The sequence below is a fragment of the Amphibalanus amphitrite genome, unplaced genomic scaffold, assembly GCF_019059575.1.
Source record: "Amphibalanus amphitrite isolate SeventyFive unplaced genomic scaffold, NRLGWU_Aamphi_draft 000620F_arrow, whole genome shotgun sequence".
Classification (NCBI taxonomy): domain Eukaryota; kingdom Metazoa; phylum Arthropoda; class Thecostraca; order Balanomorpha; family Balanidae; genus Amphibalanus; species Amphibalanus amphitrite.
In genome coordinates, this window is record NW_024882114.1 from 55244 (window position 1) to 75164 (window position 19921).

The window sequence follows — 19921 nt, forward strand, 5'->3', positions numbered from 1 at the left end:
ATATTAAAATCGCCTCTTCCAATTCGTTTGTCATCGTGCTGGCAGCTGAGAGCTTCTCATAAGAACAGACTCTATTGCTGCTCTATTGCGGCGAATGCGCAGCATGTGATGCAAGGCCCTATATGTGATGGATGTGATCTTATGATCTTGTGCTTTTATGAAATCGAATTCAAGATCGAATTATTGAATCTAATAAAAAAAAAACGAACCCTCGACCTCCGATTGCATTCAAATTTGGCACACCGCTAGCGACCATTTAGAAGGGTGCTTTGCACTAGCCCGTTGGAAGTACCTTCTCGCCCTTTTGCATGTGCAGTGCTCACTATCTCCTCATCGATCCTCGCGAGCAGGGATCGATCCGTTAGTTCTCTATATACCGTGACTGCGTTTCTGAATCAATCTTTGCTGTTGGCGGTCTTCATCAGTGTCCCAAAATGTGTGTTGATTGGGATGGAAAGTGACATCCAAATCAAAATGAAAATTATTGTGCACTCTTATCTCTAATTTTCTCGAGTAATTTTCCACTACCAATTTTACTGAGAAAAGCATTTGCATGGGTGATCATTTCACATCCTACATTTTGCCAAACTTGTATATAAATAACCAGTAAAACGCCTTTTGGGCGAAGAACGAGCGAGCGAGATAGTGAGCACTGCACATGCAAAAGGGCGAGAAGGTACTTCCAACGGGCTAGTGCAAAGCACCCTTCTAAATGGTCGCTAGCGGTGTGCCAAATTTGAATGCAATCGGCCCAGCCGTTCCTGAGATCTGGAAGCGGCATTCTGCACATGCGCACGTGCAAACGGGGTCCAAAATGACTTTTGCACGGCACCCTACTAACCGGTCCCCAACCGTGTACCAAATTTGAGCGCAATCGGCCCAGCCGTTCTCGAGATCTGGAAACACCCCCTGGTAGCACCCTAACCGCAACGCATGGGAATGCATTGCCTGGTGGATGCCTACCTATATGCCAAGTTTCAGCGAAATCGCCCCAGTAATTACAGAGTTACTGAAATGGGAACAAATTTGGCACCTCTTCTTTTTGTATTTTGCACGTGCAGTGGGGGTCACTCACATAGATCAAGAGTGTCCGACTTTTGGTAGAAGTGATGCAGCTGCCCTATAAAAATTACCGCAAGACAATCGCTCAAGCCGCTGCTGAGATATGGGCCTCTCAAAATCATTACTTTTGCAAAACTGCTTGAACTCCCTTAACTTTTCACGTGGCACGTGCCACGACGGTCACTGAGATGTATCAAAAGTAGTCAATTACGGGGTAGAAGGGATGGGGCTACCCAGCAAAAAAGACCGCAAGCCAATCGGTCCAGCGGTTGCTAAAATATAAGCTTCTCAAAAGCGTTACAGGCCGGGCCGGGCCGGGCCGCTCATACTGAGATTATTTCGTTATATTGAAAAGACTTCGCTTCGCTCGCTCGCTCGCTCGTAATAAATGTATGCCATTGGCCCTTTCCCACTCTTTTTGAGCCTTATCTAATAGGTAGAAATTTTGGTATTAGTAGAGCAGACGTCACACGAAGGTTTTCCAACCAAGGAGAGGCGCCATACCTGGAGTTGCTTCTTTCTAGGAAAACCTAAACAAACCTAACCTAACCTGACCTAACCTAACATACAACCTACCTGAACTCTAATATATACTGGAAGGAGCATTGGTGACTTGTTTTTGTCTATCGATTTCCGCCATGTTGTGTATACCAGAAATATAAATTGCATGTACGGTAGCAGAGGTGCAGTTTAGTGAGAGGTACAATACTCAAAAGTGCTGCTGCTTCATGCTTGCAGTTTGATTGCAGTGATCAACTTTTCAAGACTTTGGTATACACAACATGGCGGAAATCGTTAGACATTCTGGCCCATATACGGCCAAGGCGAGTGCCTCCCCCTGCCTACAACCTACAAACCTACCCTACAACCTACAAACCTACAGCGCATCTGCTCGGTTGGAAAACCTTCGTGTGACGTCTGCTCTACTAATGTCGAAATTTTCCTGGACATTAGGGCCAAGACAATTGACAAATATCTCAAGTCAAAGATTAACAGATTTATGTGGGTGTTATTTCGGTTTAAGACTGCTGGCGGTGTACCGTGATGGAGCAGCTGGCCTCGCAGCTAGCCGACAGCCGGCTGGCGAGCGGTGCCGAGCCCGACGAGCCGCTCCACACACCCCGACTGGCGCAGTACAAGAACGCCGGCCGGGCGTCCATCAGCCAGCAGTGCCGGCGCAGCCAGCTGCTGCAGCGCCAGAAACGCGAACGGGATGATCGCTTGGATCGTCTGCGGGCCATCACGGCGGACGATGACGAGGGGGCACTGGACGCTGCCGCACTGCCCCCCGCCTTCAGCTACAGAAAACAGGGCTTCTATCAGTCACAGTACTCGAACCAGCTGATGTTCTCCGAGTGGATGGAGACGGTGCCGGCTGACCTGCACACTGACTGGCTGCTCAAGATGTGTCCTCCGGGCAAACGGTGCCTGGTCGTGGCCAAGCGGCGGTGCACGCGCTCGTACAGCGCCGCCGGCGCGCTGCTGCGCACGTTCCCGTCTCGGCTGCCGGCCGGCTGGCGCGGCCCACTCGGCCAGCGGCCCACGGTGCTCGACTGTATCTGGGACCAGGCGGCCGGCACGTTCCACGTGCTCGACCTGCTCGCCTGGAACGGCCACCAGGTGTTCGAATGCGAGGCAGAGTTCCGCTTCACGTGGCTGCAGACGAAGCTGTCAGAGACGCCGGAGGTGGGGGTCGCCTCGCGCAGCAACCCGTACCGCTTCGTGGCGATCAGCCACACGGCGTGCGGGCCTGCCGAGCTGGCGGCCACCGCCACCGCCGCCGCCGACGGGGCGCTGTTCTTCCACCGCGCGGCGCACTACTGGCCAGGCGTGTCGCCGCTGGTGCTGTGGTTGAAGCCGTTCATGCTGCCGGAGACGCTGGGCGTGCCGCGCACGGCGGCAGAGCTGGGCGCGCCACCCGACTATGCTGGCCGCCAGCGCTACATCGACCGCTGGCAGGCCAGCCGCCACCGCAAACCCGAAGGCCGCACGCAGCAGGACCAGATGGAGTCCTGAATATGCTAGCATGGCATTGAGGCGAGGTTTTTGCTGTGTGTCTCTTCTCCGGACTCCAGTGCGACAGCCTCCAGCATCACTGTTGACACCGGCGGCCGCATGGCTGTGCCGGCTTCGGACGGCTTCGGTTAAGCAGAGTCTGCTAGGAGAGGTGACCTCCACGCGGCACACGGTCTTTCGTGTACACTGTCTGGCAATGCAGCTGCGAGAAGCTGTGCAATGTGCATTGCGACACAATATATCTCATGTGCAATCGAAAATGAAATAAAATTCACTCTTATCCGCCTTTTTTTAAGGTAAAATTCCCGTCTGACACCCAAGCCGAGCTACAATTTTGGGACACTGGTCTTCATTGGGAAAAGTTACTGTGAGCTCAAAATTTGATGAAATGACTGCTGCAGGATTAGGGTTTATTAGTGGACAGTGGTATTTTTTTAGCCCATTGTATTACACGTATTGTTACAATTCGTACCGAAATAACTCACTCTTAGCCACATAGCCAGACCGGTTCAGGTTCACCGCTCGGCTTCGTTTTTGAAGTTAGGAAGGTGTGACTGGTGATCGTCACTCTGCAATGATACCATTATCAAATGCTCACTGTGAACAGCTTACATGCAGTTTAGTAAAAATATGTGCATTTTAATTTGCATTACAACATGCATTCTGTGTGCACGAAAAATGTATCTGTTACTGTGTTTTTCGGGAACCTGCACTGTTTAAACATTTTGGACTTTTTCAGCTTGGAGTCCTCTCATGGAAGTTTTCTGACACCATTTGTTGGCCACCACAGACACTGCTCAAAGTCAAATAGCTCTGGACATTAGGTTAATTGTCAAATTTTGAAGGTTCTACTGAGTATCCAGGATCAAGATGGTTTACTACTTTACATCAAATGGTAATGTATTGTACAAGCAGTCAAGTTATCACATTTGTAGGATGGAGGCATGCATGCCTTATCCATGTCTTCCATTAGGCACTAATTGTGCTGTTCAACTTCTATAAACTTATTACAGCTCCATATGTACCTATGTATTTAGGGTGTAATTTTTTTTTTTAATTTATTTATACATGACATAAAGATCTGCCTGTATTGATCCCACATCTTCTCTTTCAGTAACTGATCCACCGATCACCCTGTTCATGGGCTTTGACAAATATGAAAGTAAGTGTTCAGTACCTATGGCTTGTGTCAACTCATTCAAATATACCATTGTGGCTTGAGTCAAAATAAATCATTCAAACATACCATTATTATGTTAGTCAATATTCCTTTTTGTTGTTTCATTTTATGAGCCTAGTCAAATCTCACACATGCAGAACCAATAGCTCATTGCCATTATTTAGAGTTTCACTTTTTACAGTAATGACCAGTGTTTTTCTGCCTCCTGTCAGCCTATCATATGTTCTGTACCATTTGATTCAGTGTACACTGCCACCTGTGATGCTGATTTCAGATGAGGAGCTCATCAGGTGGGGGTGGCCGGAAGATGTCTGGTTTCACGTGGACAAGGTCTCGTCGGCCCACGTGTACCTCAGACTGAAGCCGGTCAGTCTTGCAGCACTGTGCATTGCTACATGGTGTGCTTGTGCTCATTTATACCTCTGAGATGGAGCTTACGATGTTGTGACTAGCGATAAACGTAATCGGACATAAGTGATGTCTGGTGAGACAAGGTCGAATTTTGGACCGATAAATGGAGCAAAATATTCGTTATAGATGCGGGCGGTAAGTAACAGTAACGTAATTTGAGTATCGAATGAGTTACATATCTGGAACATATGAGCCGCCTTGACGGATTGATGCCTGTTCATTCTGATATCACAGTTCACACAAATGTCTATTCTGCCAACTAACTAGAGGCCCGTATAGAAGGACGTCCATTTGTGTATCAACAAAGTTTCTGTTTGCAGGGCCAGACCATCGAGACTCTCGCCAAGGAGACGATCGAGGACTGCGCCCAGCTGTGTAAGGCCAACAGCATCACTGGCAACAAGATGAACAACGTGGACGTCATCTACACCATGTGGTCCAACCTGAAGAAGACGCCGGGCATGGAGCCCGGCCAAGTCAGCTTCCACAAGGACAAGGAGGTGGGTATCAGCTGGGGGATATCGGACCGGCGCTGCCAGAAATAGAGCCGGTCGCCCTCAGGCGGAGTTGTCCGGATCGATTGCTGCTGGGATAGATGTGGGCGTGGCGCACGGCTCTGATGCAATGTCGGTCGTGGGCCGCTGGTAAGGCGGTCTGAGTGGTGAAATGATAGCATATCCCGCTTAACTCATAATTGAGTTGCCACCATATGGATGTTTACGGAGCGAGCGAAGCGAGCGTAGTCTTTCCTTAGATTAACGGAAATTTCTGAGTATGAGCGGCCGGCCGGCCGGCCGTGGTCACGCTTTTGCGAGGCTTATATCTCAGCAACCACTTGACCGATTTACACGCGGTAATTTTTGTAGGGTAGCTTCATTCCTTCTACCAAGTATTGGACTATTCCCGATGCATGTGGGTGACCCCTTATGCACGTGCCACGTGCATAACGAAGAGGTGTCAGTTTTGTTATTGTTGCAATATCTCGGTAACTACTTGGCCGATTGCGCTGAAAGTTGGCATGTAGGTAGGCACCCACTAGGCACTACATATACATGTGCCAGAGTTGGGGTGCTGCTGCACGTGCGCACGTGCAGGGGTCGTTTCCAGATCTCGGGAACGGCTTGACCGATTGCGCTCAAATTTGGTACACGGTTAGGGACCGGTTAGTAGGGTGCCGTGCACAAGTCAGTTGGGACCCATTTTGCACGTGCGCACGTGCAGGGTGCCGCTTCCAGATCTCGAGAACGGCTGGGCCGATTGTGCCCAAATTTGGCACATCGCTAGAGACCAGTTAGCAGGGTGCCGTGCACAAGTCAGTTGGAGGTACCCCCTCGCAATTTCGCACGTGCAAGGCCCACCCTCTCGCTCGCTCCGTTAGTCGCCCCAAAAGGCGTTATTACGGAGCGAGCGAAGCGAGCGGAGTCTCATACTGAATTAAGGGAAAATCCTGAGTATGAGCGGCCGGCCGGCCGTGGGGACGCTCTTCAAAAGCTAATATCTTAGGAACGGGACATCCGATTGACAAGCGGTCTTCTTTACTGAATGTCACTTGGACGTAAAAGTTCTGTGGTGTGATGGCCACCATGCGTTCTTGCCAACCACCGCACGTGGCGCGTGGTAAAGTTGGACATTTTTTAAGAACCCCCAAAATTGCAACCTCAATAACGGCACAACGGTTGGGCCGATTGAATTGAAACTCGGTACACAGTTAGGTCTCCATCAGATAATTCATCTGCATGTGTTAAGGTTGGGGTGCTGCTGCACGTGCGCACGTGCAGGGGTCGTTTCCAGATCTCGAGAACGGCTGGACCGATGGCGCTCAAATTTGGTACACGGTTAGGGACCAGTTAGTAGGGTGCCGTGCACAAGTCAGTTGGGACCCATTTTGCACGTGCGCACGTGCAGAGTGCCGCTTCCAGATCTCGAGAACGGCTGGGCCGATTGTGCTCAAATTTGGCACATCGCTAGAGACCGGTTAGTAGGGTGCCGTGCACAAGTCAGTTGGAGGTACCCCGTCGAAATTTCGCACGTGCAAGGCCCACCCTCTCGCTCGCTCCGTTAGTCGCCCCATAAGGCGTTATACTGGTACTGGTATTACGGAGCGAGCGAAGCGAGCGTAGTCTTTCCTTAGATTAACGGAAATTTCTGAGTATGAGCGGCCGGCCGGCCGGCCGGCCGGCCGTGGTCACGCTTTTGCGAGGCTTATATCTCAGCAACCACTTGACCGATTTACATGCGGTAATTTTTGTAGGGTAGCTTCATTCCTTCTACCAAGTCTATATTATGAATTATAAGATGTCCGTCCATGCGTCATGCCTTATGTGTCTTATTGCGCCTGAAAGGCGCCGCGTGGCGACGTGAAATTTGACATGCCAAATCTGTGGGCGTGGGCGGCCTTTGTATTAAAATTTGGGCGTGATCGGACCAGGGGTGCGCCGTCAGCACGCGCTCGCGTGCGCCATAGGGTTAACACAGGAGACGGTCAAACCGAGCATCGGACGAAAACCGGCCTGCGGCGCCCACTTCCCGGCTGTATAAGTCGGCAACGGGTGGGCGCAGCGAGAAGCGGTTTTCACCACTGGATAGAAGAGAGATGGAACTAGCGTATTGACATGGTTTCATAGTACAGCACGCGCCACGTGCAAGACAGCACCCCCGGTTGTGAAAAAATGACCGATTTCGTGCATTGTGACGGGAAAATCGATGCCGCTGGAAAACGGCTTGACGGAATGAAATCGGTTTTGTATCATTTTGCAGACAAATGTATGTGTAATCAGAGAATAGCAAACAAAAACTGATGATCCGTACCATTTCTTTAATAATGAAAAATTAATTTGAAAATTTGATTCGCGCGGAGCGCGGTGTCCTTTACAACATCAAAACGTATTTAAAACGCTAATCAATTGCTATGAAACCTACATATTCGGAAAGAGCATTCTTTTCTGACCAATATCCACCCAAAATATTATCGAAAAGTCAATAAACTTTCGTGAAAATGACTCAAACATACGACCGTGTTTTGTTAACGTTACAGGTATTTTTCGACAAAATCCGGCCGATGGCTTATGGCCGGCAGGTCATACAACTTTTGACAATAGCTATCAAAGCATGGGCTGCAATGCACCGCCCACAAAGGAGAATTCCAAACACTGAAAATAGCGCCTACCAGCAAACAGCACATTATTGTACTCGGAATAACTCAGCTACTAATGGGCCGATTGCGCTGAAACTTGGACTGTGGGTGGAGGGGGCACTCTCCTGGCGATGTATGGTCATTTGTGACAGGTAGGGTGCATCGATTGCACGTGCGCACGTGAGGGGTCCACTTTTACATGTCAAAAACGGTTGGGCAGATTTCGCTCAAATTTTGTTCACTGTTGGGGACAATTTAGAAAGGTGGCTGGCAGTCATCTGGAGTCTCAGTTGGCGCGTACGCACGTGCAGTGGGCCAGTTTTATATCTCAAGAACGGCTGAGCCGATTGCGCTCAATTTGGTATGTTACTTTAATCGAGTATGAGAAGGGTAACTATGTGTAGGTTATGAGTTAGATAGGGTATGGGTAGGTTAGGGTAGGGTAGGGTTGAGTTCGATAAAGACAAACCATGAGATGAGAAAGGCTCTAACAACCCGCAACCAGCACCAGCATACCAAGCCGTTCAAACAAATATCCAACTCCGACAAATTAAGACAAATAAAAATCACAAGTTCCCACACCCAAACTAATGCCCCCTCAAACGCATCTATCAAAACGCACAGTTATAGCGCAAAATATGCCATCTAGTCTATATTATGATTTATAAGATGTCCGTGAGTGCGTGCCTGCGTCTGTCAGGACTTATGTGTCTTATTGCGCCTGAAAGGCGCCGCGTATCGGCGTGAAATTTGGCATGCCGAATCTGTGGGCGTGGGCGGCCTTTGTATTAAAATTTGGGACGGATTAGCCCAGGGGTGCGCCGTCGGCACGTGCAAAAGGGTGCTCCCATAGGCTTAACACGTGGCCGGCGAAAATCGTGATCGGGCGAAAATCGGGCCTGCAGCGCTCCTTTCCCGGGCTTATAACTCGGCGATGGGAGGCTGCAGGGAGATGGGGTGGCCACCATTGGATAGAGGAGAGATGGGCCTATCGTATTGATATAGTTTCATAGCATAGCACGCGCCACGTGCAAGACAGCACCCCCAGTTGCGAAAAAAATGACCGATTTCATGCATTGTGGGAAGAAAACCGATGCCGCTGGAAAACGGCTTGACGGAATGAAGTCGGTACTGTATCATTTTGCAGACAAATGTACGTGTAATAATAGGAAAGCAAATAAAAAGTGACGATCCGTACCATTTCTTTAATAATGAAAAATTAATTTGAAAATTTGATTTGCACGGAGCGCGATGTCCTTTACAACACCAAAATGTATTGAAAACGATGATCAATCGTTATGAAACCTACATATTCGGAAAGAGCATTCTTTTCTGACCAATATCCACCCAAGATATTATCGAAAAGTCAATAAACTTTTGTGAAAATGACTCAAGCATGCGACCGTGTTTTGATAACGTTACGCGTATTTTCCCAAGATACCTATAAGAAACAGGTAGGTCCGATGTTTTGAGTAAAGCCCAGTAAAGCCCTGGTGACGTCACTGACATTTCTTATATGGAGAATTTCGCCCATAAGGAAAATATTTTACATACGGAAATTTATATTTCATTAGGAAAAAATACATTCTTTCAATTTCATCATGAAACTTATATAATTTAATTAAAAAACTTGAAATCCTTTGAGTGCTTGTCCCAACCCCTGCTATACCTTTGGTCACGTGACTTCCATGATAAACTTTGCGTTTTGCAATGTTATGACTTAAACAGAAGCAATAAATGTTACAGGCGTATTATTTATGATGTTTTAGGCAGCAATCGTGTAATAACATCCTTGAATTATATACATTCTGCTTAAAAGAGGTCACGTGATGTTACCAGATTGTGCTCGGACAGCATCTTCTTGAACTTCGATTTTGAGTACTTTTTACCTTCATTGAGTCCTAATAACGGACGTTTTTAGTTATAAAATGAAGCAATGAATCTATTGAGGGCAAAATTTAATCATTTTTGCACTTTCAAGCCGGGCTATCCTGGCATGAACTTCGGCCGGTTTGTGTGTGAAGCCTATGGTGAAGGGAAAACTTCACGCCCGGCTGACGTCACAGACCTCGGCTACCAAATCGTGTCCGGTGGGGGTCGTATTTTCCGACGAAATCGGATCGGTGGCTTCGGCAGACAGGCCCAGGCAGGCTATTGAACCTTTGACAACAAACGGTAGCGGAAGGCACCTCTCGCCAGGGGAATTCGCCAGTAAATAAAATAATTTTATTCTTGCAATAACTCAGCCGCTACCGGTCCGATTGTGATGAATTTTGGGACTGTCAACGGGCACATATCGAACGACACATTATCATATGTAGGGTGCTAAATGCTAATGCACGTGCACACCTGGAAAGGAGTAGTTTCCTATCTCAAGAACGGCTGGGCCAATTTCTCTCAAACTTGGTACACACTACAGAACCCGTAAAATCAATTAAATACCATACAGTTATCGCGCAAACATGGCCATCTAGTATTGGACTATTCCCGATGCATGTGGGTGACCCCTTATGCACGTGCCACGTGCAAAACGAAGAGGTGTCACTTTTGTAATTGTTGCAATATCTCGGTAACTACTGGGCCGATTGCGCTGAAAAATGGCATGTAGATAGGCACCCACTAGGCAATGCATATCAATGTGCCAGAGTTGGGGTGCTGCTGCACGTGCGCACGTGCAGGGGTCGATTCCAGATCTCGAGAACGGCTGGACCGATTGCGCTCAAATTTGGTACACGCTTACGGAGCAGTTAGTAGGGTGCCGTGCACAAGTCAGTTGGGGCCCATTTTGCACGTGCGCACGTGCAGGGTGCCGCTTCCATATCTCGAGAACGACTGGGCCGATTGTGCTCAAATTTGGCACATCGCTAGAGACCGGTTAGTAGGGGGCCGTGCACAAGTCAGTTGGAGGTACCCCCTCGCAACTTCGCACGTGCAAGGCCCACCCTCTCGCTTGCTCCGTTAGTCGCCCCAAAAGGCGTTATACTGGTTGTCATATAGTGGGTGTCGCTCCTTTTTCTGACTAAAGTCATTGAAAAATGTTGAAATTTCCCGTGGACGAACGCTGAATGCGTTATTCATCTTACTTGAATGGCGCATTTCGATATTACCATGCACTCAAGTAGCGCAATGGGTTTATCGTGTTCGATAAAAGTTGAATCATCGCTAATGCATCCTAGCTGTTACGTATCTGAATTTGACGCGTCAGCCACTGTACCTGAGTGTGGCATTTCCGGCAGGTGTACAAAATTCGCCTGGAGAAGCGGATAAACGAGATTGTGAACAGGCTGAACAAGACGAAGCGGGAGGATAAGCCCGACTTTCGGGCGCTGCGAGAGGAGCGGGACCGACAGGAGCGAGACAAGAAGAAGGCCGAGTTTAAGAAGCAGCAGGACCAGGAGAAGGTTCTGCAGAAACAGCGAGAGGAGGAGGCGAAACTCAGGTGGGTCACTCCATCACATGAGACGGTGTTGAGCGGGGTTACTTATATTATCTGGCGATATTTCCTACAGATTCATTACTTATGTACTATTTCATCAACGCTCTTACAGGAATCGGGTTATTTTTGGTGGAGGGGATTAGATCATGCTGCCTTCGAAGAATATTTTCGAGTAAATTTGTTTGCTGACATAGCCCTACACCGCCGCAGGAGCTACGACTCGCTGATGCAGTCGGAGAACATGACGTCCAACCAGGACGGCGGCAACGACTCTGACGACTTCATGTGATACTGCTCTCCGTCTCTGTGCACCGCCTCTGCGCCGAGTCCGTCTCAGTTGAGCGGCACGGCTGTGGCGGCCTCCCCTCTGGACTCAGAATGTGGTACTGCGCGGCAGTGAACGATCTGTGCTGAATCTGAGGACCTTGCACACAGTGGGAGGCGGTGAAATATTGGACAGCGGCGTTCGGACCGTGTGGCTTTCGATGTGGACCATGCAACAGCCGTGAGTGCGCACCGGGGCAGGGAATCGAGTCATGGATGAGAGTCGGGGTCGGGGTCAGGACTGTCAAACTTTAACGCCTCCCGTGCTGTGCAACCAGACTGGGTGGTCCCTCGTCTGTCATTCCCTGATATTCAAACTCAGTTGTTTGGCCTAAATCTCCTCTCTGCCCTGGGTTTCCCCCGGACGGCTCTACTGATCGCCGCCCCCCTCGGCTCCGTACTGGGCGGACAGAACTGCTGAGTATCGTTGTTTGTAACTGGTTGTGCCAGCCGGGTGTTGACGTTTTATAAACGGTCTATGTTCGTCGGCGTGTGTTGAATTAAATGGGCAGCTAGATGTTATTATAGTCAACATTTCTAAACTGTGCGGCGGAGCGGTCGTGTGATAGTTGCCAGGCTGGTGTGCGGGGTTCTGCCCGAGTCTGGGTGAAGACTTCCGGCGGAGGTTCTCGCAGCCGGATGCAGGTGGCAGCACCTGCCCGCCCCGGCGTCCACCGGCGCTCGCAGACACCCGTCCGCCTCTCCCCACCACTGAAACGCCATCATGAACCGCTGTCAGCATTAACATTTTATTGAACTCCTCCGCCGCCCGGGGCGAGCGGCTGTCGACAGATGCCCCGGCGGTAAATTACGAATCGGCCGGCGCGACATCAAATACCGCTCCCTCTGAGGCGACGGATGGCCGGCGGAAAAACAATCGGCCGGCCGGGGCGGATGGCAGGGACATTGGACGCGTGGCGGGCGGGAGCGACATTGGACGCGGCGCAAACGTCACTGGAATGACATAAATTAAAGGGAACACACAGCTAGACAGGAATGACTCGCGTAATCACGAGATGAAAATGAATATCCAGCACGCTAGAACAAGGCCAAGAACAAGACGATGAGGAGTGACTGGCTGTGAGAGGATGTGATGCCCCTGAGTCGATTGCTGCTCTCTGCAGATGCGTCCGACATTCGTCTCAGCCGCCCTGTCGACAAATTTAAAGTGTAAGACGTAAGTTTAAGACGGCCAACATTAGTTTAAATCAACATAAAGTGAGCGTCGAGATCGAAACAAGGACAAGCCGACGATTACTACGAATATGATCCCCGAGGCACTACCGATAATCACTGCCCCTAAGGCGGAGTGGGAGGACCCACCTGGTTGAGTTTGCGGTAGTCGGCCAGCTGGAACAGGACATGCTCCAGGATGTGTCGGGCGGTGCGACACTCCGGCTGCAGCCCCGCAGTGATGCCTGGAACGCCCCGAAATGGACAGATCACGACGGGCGATATCATCTGTTATCATTCACACATTATGTAACTTGCAATGTACGGCATTGCGACAAACGCTGGCAGCTACTGTGTGATGACAAGTGCTGTTTGCGACAGCAGCGCCGTCAAATGGGAGAGCCAGCGGCATTTTCAGAGCATCCCATCACATCAAGCGACGCGACTCGTATGAAAGGGACCACTTTACCGAATGTCCCATCTCATTTCCCGAGTGGCGTGACTTTGATGGCGGCAATACCATCCCGCCCTCTATGCTGTCGCCCGCCGGCGGCGAGCGGCGGGCTCATACGGTTCACTGCCCGAACGGGGCCCGGCCGGGCCGCTCCGGCCTGCACGGAGTGGATGGGTACCGCCGCCGGCAGCTGCCTCGGCTACCCAGAGACACTCAGCTCTCCATGGCCCGGTGCAGCCCGACACTTGTTCTCCCAGCCCAGCTCAGAGACACTTGGCTCTCTCCAGCCCCGTGCAGCTCGACACTGCTCTCAGCCCTCTCCCAGCCCTGCCCAGAGACACCAGTTCCCCTAGCCCCGTATGTAGAGCTGACCGACAGCCCTCTTCTAGTCCGGCCCAGCCCCGGGGCTGAGCTATACGGGCACGACCCGTCGAACGTGGCCACTGGCCAATGATGCCACAGACGGGGATCGATGATTGCATGATGGCCGGGGAAGTGGGCCGCGCCACTGGAGAAATGGCGGCCGGCGCAGTTTTAAACCACCGATTGGTATCAGAGCTTGACCGAAACAGGCCTGACTCCGTGCATGCTGGAATAGCTTGACCAGCAACAGCCTCGATTCTTGAGGCTTCGCATTAATCTACTCGTAAAATTTCGAACCATCCAGACCAACACCTTTTCAGATGAGTGACGGCATTATATAAGAACATTGTGCAACATGCATCACGTACTACACTCGTCCTACACTCCGCATTGTTCAATCACTCGGCATTCCGCGATCTACCACGGCCAGAGAACGATCTGCGCTTCTTGCGATACAACACATTCCAACGAAAGACCAATTCGAGCAGGCTAACCCCACCTCCCGCGAACCCCTCCCCCGCTCTTCTTACCGAGTATTTCGCCGCACTCGTTGACGAAGAACTCTAGGTCTGTGTCGGTGCACTTGTTGGTGACCTGCGCCAACCGGGCCTTATCACTGCTGAACGCCTCGTCCAGATCGTAGAGCTCCAGCGGCGGGTTGTCCAGCTCGCGGAACGCCGGAGGGAAAATCTGGCGCAACAACGAATATACGGCAGTGATGACACGAGAATGTAGTTGTGACGTCTCCGGTCTCACCGAAACACGGCGTTGATGTTACGAGATGCCAACTAAGCCCACAAATGATCGATGTATGTACAGAAAATGCCGATTTTTTGCTTCTTATTATTTTTTTTTTTTTTAATAGGAAGTCCTGGATAAAGCATCGAAGAAAAACGTAAATTTCACAAAAAAAGCTCGAAAAGCGCAAGTGTCCAGTAACTAACCGCCATATAACCTTATGCAGTACTTAATGAGTAAGCCCTAATGACGATCCTTCAAATCACGGCATTATTCCACATCTCTGAATCCCGCTAGCTATGCACTCCTAGTTCCACGAAAACGAAAACGAAAGTCCACCCTCACGCAGACACTTTTACTGACCGCCGGCTGCAGGGGCGGCATGGGCGTCTCGAACTGCGGCGTGATGAGGCGCAGCATCTCGTGCTTCACGTTCAGCTGGTTGTAGATGTCCAGCGCCTTAGGAAGAGGAGCGGACAGAGTCAGCGGAGGTCAGTGTCGGATGGAGGACGGTGGTAGTGGGCTTCGACAAATCACGTGTGAATGTCGCAGAAAAGCAGAACAGGGTATGTACCATGTACTTTAAACATTAAATGCACATGGATAAACGGTGCATAACATTGCAAGACATTATGGTTGTGGAGGGATAAGAGCTGAACTCACCACTCAGACTCATTACACCTGACATGATTACACTGATAGGTTGAAGCTGCTACGGTTATCGGGTTTCGAGTTTCGTTCGCCTTCCGGCGTTAGCTGATGACCAGGAAGCACCGCAGTAGGATCTGACTTCCAAGGAAGGAGTCGGGGTAAAAACTGACCCAAACAACATGCATTACCGGCAGAAACCAGCACTCTCGCCGTACCAAACCCCAGCTCTGTGCGTAATGAGATACATCATTAGAGCGGGTGATTTTGTTTCTTAGGTCAGGTAAGTATAAAAGTCCACATTGGTAGCACTACCAGAGGCACGACAGCACCGTTGTGGCCAAGCTCTTTTGGCAAGTAAATTGTAAATTGTAATTGCGTAATGAGATACATCATTAGGGCGGGTGATTTTGTTTCTTAGGTCAGGTAAGTATAAAGTCCACATTGGTAGCACTACCAGAGGCACGACAGCACCGTTGTGGCCAAGCTCTTTTGGCAAGTAAATTGTAAAGCCTGTAACGTAAATTTGCAAGCAATTCACAGACTGTTTTTCTCGGATAGAAACCAAGCGGTTCCGCGCAGTCTCTCGTCTCTCTCTCTCTCTCTCTCTCTCTCTCTCTCTCTCTCTCTCTCTCTCTCTCTCTCTCTCTCTCTCTCTCTCTCTCTCTCCCCCTCTCTCTCTCGCTCTCTACTTCTCCTTCCCTCCCTCTCCCATGCTTCCCTCCCCAGTAGCTCCGGAGCTGTCGGGCGCTGCTGTCAGCAGTCTGACACGCTCGCTGCCGCGGGGAGCCGGACTCCGCCGTCACACGGAGAACGCTGACCGGGCGGAAACGCGCCCCCGGAGAGAACAGGGGGAGTGAGGTGCGGGGCGGCGGGGACGGAAATGGAGAGGAGCGCAAATGTCTGAGTTTTACAGGTGCATAAGGCAGTGCTCGCTTGTGAATTTTTATGTTGTAGAGATGTAGACTAAACATAGCGACATAATCTGAAAGAAAATGGGGTGAATGAACTAGGAAAAAGGAATATGAGCTCCAAAAAGAAGTGTCCAGTGCTGCAATACAAAGTTGTGTGCCTACACTCTTTCCGGTCAACACCAAAAATCAAGCTACGATGCAGTCTCAGAAACCATCACATTTTCCTTTGCAGTCTGCACAACTCGAACTTTGATACACAACAGCTTTCATATGAGCTTGCAGCAGTGCATCGAAAGGGCGTATTCGCCGTGCAGTGTTCGTTCCCGATTCAGTCAGTGCCGCTATGTTCTCTATGACATTCTATGCTTCGTTATCCCTGCAACAGTTCCCTATTCACGGGTTAACAATCAATTGGGAATATCCCCTGAATACAAAGACAGGTCTGGTAAATGAACCCACTTCACCACTATCGTAATTGCTCAAAGCGGACCCGGCCACTGTTTCGGCCACAGGTCATAACCTTTAGTTCATAGCCAATCGCCATCGTTGGTATGGGAGCGCTCTCTGTGGACGGCCAGAAATGATGAGCTCACCGGCGCAATATCATAAAACTGGCAGTGAAGCCCATTGGTTAGGATAGGTCGGCGCTGTCGTTCGTTCCAATTACAATGCGGCGGCGATATTGGGGCTCGTTTTGTTATATAACCACGTGTTACTGTTATACGTGCGCAAAAGTCCAGAATCTTAGGTCAGGTTGCATGCTACGTAGCAACGATTCTGCCTATCTATGCGCATTGGGTCTTAGTTCAAGGCATTTATAAGACTAAATTACAGCAGCATTTCCAATGTCACAACATCATCCCAAAGCATTCTCCAACTACCCCACTTCAGTTGTCGTAGCACCGTCCTCCAACCATGTCGCAACTTCTCTGATCCCTCCCTCCCGAACCTCCCTCGCCCAACCAACCTGCGGCACCAGCCGTGTGTTGACCCTCCCTCCCTCCTTCCACACATTCGGTACGGACCTGCGGCACCAGCCAGGTGTTGACCCTCTCTCCCTCCCTACCTCCCTCCACACATTCGGTACGGACCTGCGGCACCAGCCGTGTGTTGACCCTCCCTCCCTCCTTCCACACATTCGGTACGGACCTGCGGCACCAGCCAGGTGTTGACCCTCTCTCCCTCCCTACCTCCCTCCACACATTCGGTAGTGGTACGGACCTGCGGCACCAGCCGTGTGTTGACCGAGTACACCTGGGTGTCGAACAGCTTGCTCAGGTCCGCCGGAACACTGTCAGACTCCTGCAGACACACCCGCGGCCGCTCCGCCAGCAGGCCCATGCTCGGGATCAGGTTGTAGTCGTTTATCTGTCCGTGATGAGAGAAAAGGTACGTTGTCATCTTTTGAAGGTAATACAGGGAAGTTGCAAGGAGTAATGCGTAAAGCTAATGACGATTAATGTCTTTTTTTCTTTATTTATCTGGAGACAAGCAAAAGTGTTGCTATACCACATCAGCTCACTCGAAAACCGTCATCCTACCATTAGTCATCTAACCCGACATCGACGACACCATCATCATCAGCAGCGGTTCGCTCTGTCGACATTATCCCACATCACAGGCATCGCTCAACGGCGTTAGAAGCTGGCTCTACATCACTAGACATCATAGACATCAACACTGGATCACCCCGGCATCCAGCTCGCCTACATCACCGCATCCCCGGACGTCAGAGGCTGCCCCGACATCACAGACATCAATACCAGCTCTGGCGCCGGCATCCAGCGCCGCCCCGACCAATAGCCGTCGGCGCCGTCAGGCCCAGCCGGCCAGCCTCGGCAGCCCCGCCGGGCCACATTTATGAAGTAAAGTAATATCAAAGTGACCATTTGCTCGGGAAATTGCCAATCAGGGGGTCAATTGAGCGAGCTGGCGGCACGCTCTCCGGCTATGTCGGACACATCTGAGCCGGCGGCGACAGCAGCGACCGGGCTGGGCCGGGGGCAGAGGGACGGAACTGCCGCCAGCGACAGCCGCCGGGCAGCCAGCCGGGCTGGGCCGAGGCAGAGGGACGCAACTGCCGCCGGGGAAACAGCCGTACCGCGGGCAGCCGTACGGCAGCCAACAACACGACACCGGGCCGCACGACAAAAACACACCAGAACAAAGCAACGGCCGCGCACAAATGGATGTTGTTGGCGCCGAGAAAAAGTTCAAATAATGTTGTTTGGAGAGAAGAAAATCCGATATAACTGTCGCGAGTTATTGAAAGATTTTCTCATTTAATTCCGTTTCAATCCCTGGGTGGTTGGCCGGTCCAATTTCGGTCGCATTAAATTCGACGGGCGAGCGCCGAGTGCAAACACACGTTCGCTTCCCTGCTACTGAGGAGATGGTGCTGAATGCAAAAAAATAAAAGGCTTCCGAAAGTTCGGTAAAACTTAGCTACAAAGCACGCGTTTTCCTCTCACATTATTTTTCGTTGTAAACTTGTGTTTTATTGCCAAGTTTCCTCATAGTCACTTCAGTTAATTTGTTTTTCACAAGAAAGAAACTTTAGCCTTGTTTAGCTGTTTAGGCCGCAGAGAGCGTTGCAAATGTTTACAGTATCATCGTTGAAAACCGTCAGCCAAAGCAAATTGAACAAACAACTCTTAGTCCTTAGTCCTATGTGAATTTTACCTTAATCGAAACTTTACCTCTTACATTCGGAAGATCGTTTACCTCATTTATCAATGTGTTTCAACAATCCTGACTCTACTTTAAGGAAACCTCGCAACTTGCATGCACCATCACACTGCCACTCTCCCCCCTCACACCCCTCCGCCTATCCACTCCAGAGCGACGCCAGCCTCACCTCCGGGTTGCTGGCGTCGATCCTATTGAGGGTGACCTGGTCGCCGGAGCAGAGCATGTCGAACAGCACGTCCTTGATCTTACTGTTCTCCTCCTTCTCCAGGTACTGGTCGGTCAGCATGGCCACCGAGCCCAGCGCGATGATCTTGCCGCCGGCGTCGTTCTGGTACAGGCCACAGATCTGGGCCGAGGGGAGGGAAGGAGAGGAGATGGAACTTTTAAAGGAGCAGGTATTTGGGAAAGAGGAACGGAGGAACAATTTCATGAGCATATCTGTGAAAGATTTCATAACAGTGAAAACAAAAGAAAGGCAATGACTCTTTTATCTATTGAACATGTTTTTAGAACGATAAAAGTAACCCAATTACATTCATTTATAAAAAAAGGAATCATATTCATTGTTCAGGAAGAAGCAGTGGTCACAAATGACACGGTAGTGAGTTTAACGGAGTACCAGGGCCATCAGATATCATGAGAAAGCTGAGAGGGAACCGGAATCAGAGGCACCATAGAGAGTGTATTAGTATCGAATAATGGACACCGAATGGACATGCATCCAGCTAACTATCTTCAGAAAGAAAGAACAGTATCCTTATTGAGTGTATTGTAAGACCAGGAAGCGAGAGCGAGCTATAATGAAGGGAAGGTAAAATAAAAACTGTTCCCTTACAATCGCGCCAAAAATAATGAGCACGAAACAAATAAAAGCTCTAACGGAAGCACAAGATCGCAATAATTAGCGGCTAGTGCACAACGCCTGTAAGACGATCCGGTGAGGCACAGCGAGCACGTACAGCAGACTAAACCTGTCTGCGCTAGGAGGTATGCTGGTAGTTGGTATACGCACCGGCCGGTTACTGGGAAAGGCCACACTACCCGTGGACAGGAGCGGCACCGCCGGCTTGGCCACGTTGATAGTGGCGCCGAACGGGTACAGAAACACCAGAGCCCTGACGGCAGATTGGGGGGGGGGGGAGGGTCAGACTAGAATATGCAGGATTACTAGAAACTTGAGATCAAGATGGGGAGTCAGAAATCAAAAGCTCCAGGGCTCATGGTGTGTCGTTTCGGGAACTAGCGAATGAAGTTTAGTACCGCCGTTCACCGGTGGATGGCGCTAGCTGGTAGTTTTGGCGAAAACTCCGTCTGAGATGTTTGAAGGCTTCCCTCAATCCCTTGTTCAAACATGGACCCCGTCAGCCCGGCAGAGGTA

At 50.3% G+C, this 19921-nt stretch overlaps 3 protein-coding genes across 8 annotated transcripts in view; 2 read left to right on the forward strand and 1 right to left on the reverse strand.

Moving 5' to 3' along the window:
* Positions 1-326: 326 nt before the first annotated feature.
* On the forward strand, positions 327-12046 carry LOC122363433 (coiled-coil domain-containing protein 25-like). 3 transcript variants are annotated; one of them, XM_043332698.1, is made up of 7 exons: positions 327-360; positions 3818-3973; positions 4193-4240; positions 4533-4624; positions 4990-5169; positions 11039-11241; positions 11449-12046. In XM_043332698.1, exons 2-7 carry the CDS (start codon positions 3949-3951, stop codon positions 11525-11527), a joined length of 627 nt encoding a protein of 208 aa, XP_043188633.1. In that variant the 5' UTR covers positions 327-360; positions 3818-3948; the 3' UTR covers positions 11528-12046. The 3 variants fall into 3 exon arrangements, with proteins under 3 accessions (XP_043188633.1, XP_043188634.1, XP_043188636.1); XM_043332699.1 differs by lacking the exon at positions 327-360 and adding an exon at positions 364-436; XM_043332701.1 differs by lacking the exon at positions 327-360 and adding an exon at positions 374-436 and having other exon boundaries at positions 3869-3973.
* LOC122363432 (snurportin-1-like) lies at positions 754-3358 on the forward strand. Of its 2 annotated transcripts, none has more exons than XM_043332696.1 (2): positions 754-796; positions 2017-3358. In XM_043332696.1, the coding sequence occupies exon 2, from the start codon at positions 2107-2109 to the stop codon at positions 3076-3078; it is 972 nt and encodes a 323-aa protein (XP_043188631.1). In that variant the 5' UTR covers positions 754-796; positions 2017-2106; the 3' UTR covers positions 3079-3358. The 2 variants fall into 2 exon arrangements, with proteins under 2 accessions (XP_043188631.1, XP_043188632.1); XM_043332697.1 differs by having other exon boundaries at positions 757-792.
* Positions 12047-12286: 240 nt separating the features above from the next.
* Positions 12287-19921, reverse strand: part of LOC122363435 (intraflagellar transport protein 52 homolog) — a 117125-nt gene continuing 109490 nt past the window's right edge. For all 3 annotated transcript variants that reach the window (XM_043332707.1, XM_043332705.1, XM_043332706.1), the window contains 7 exons: positions 19556-19658; positions 18710-18889; positions 17074-17220; positions 14654-14749; positions 14083-14242; positions 12886-12980; positions 12287-12713 (listed from right to left, as the gene is read on the reverse strand). In XM_043332707.1, coding sequence (XP_043188642.1) covers positions 12705-12713; positions 12886-12980; positions 14083-14242; positions 14654-14749; positions 17074-17220; positions 18710-18889; positions 19556-19658 — 790 coding nt within the window. In that variant the 3' untranslated portion in view covers positions 12287-12704. The remainder of the gene's footprint in view (positions 12714-12885; positions 12981-14082; positions 14243-14653; positions 14750-17073; positions 17221-18709; positions 18890-19555; positions 19659-19921) is intronic.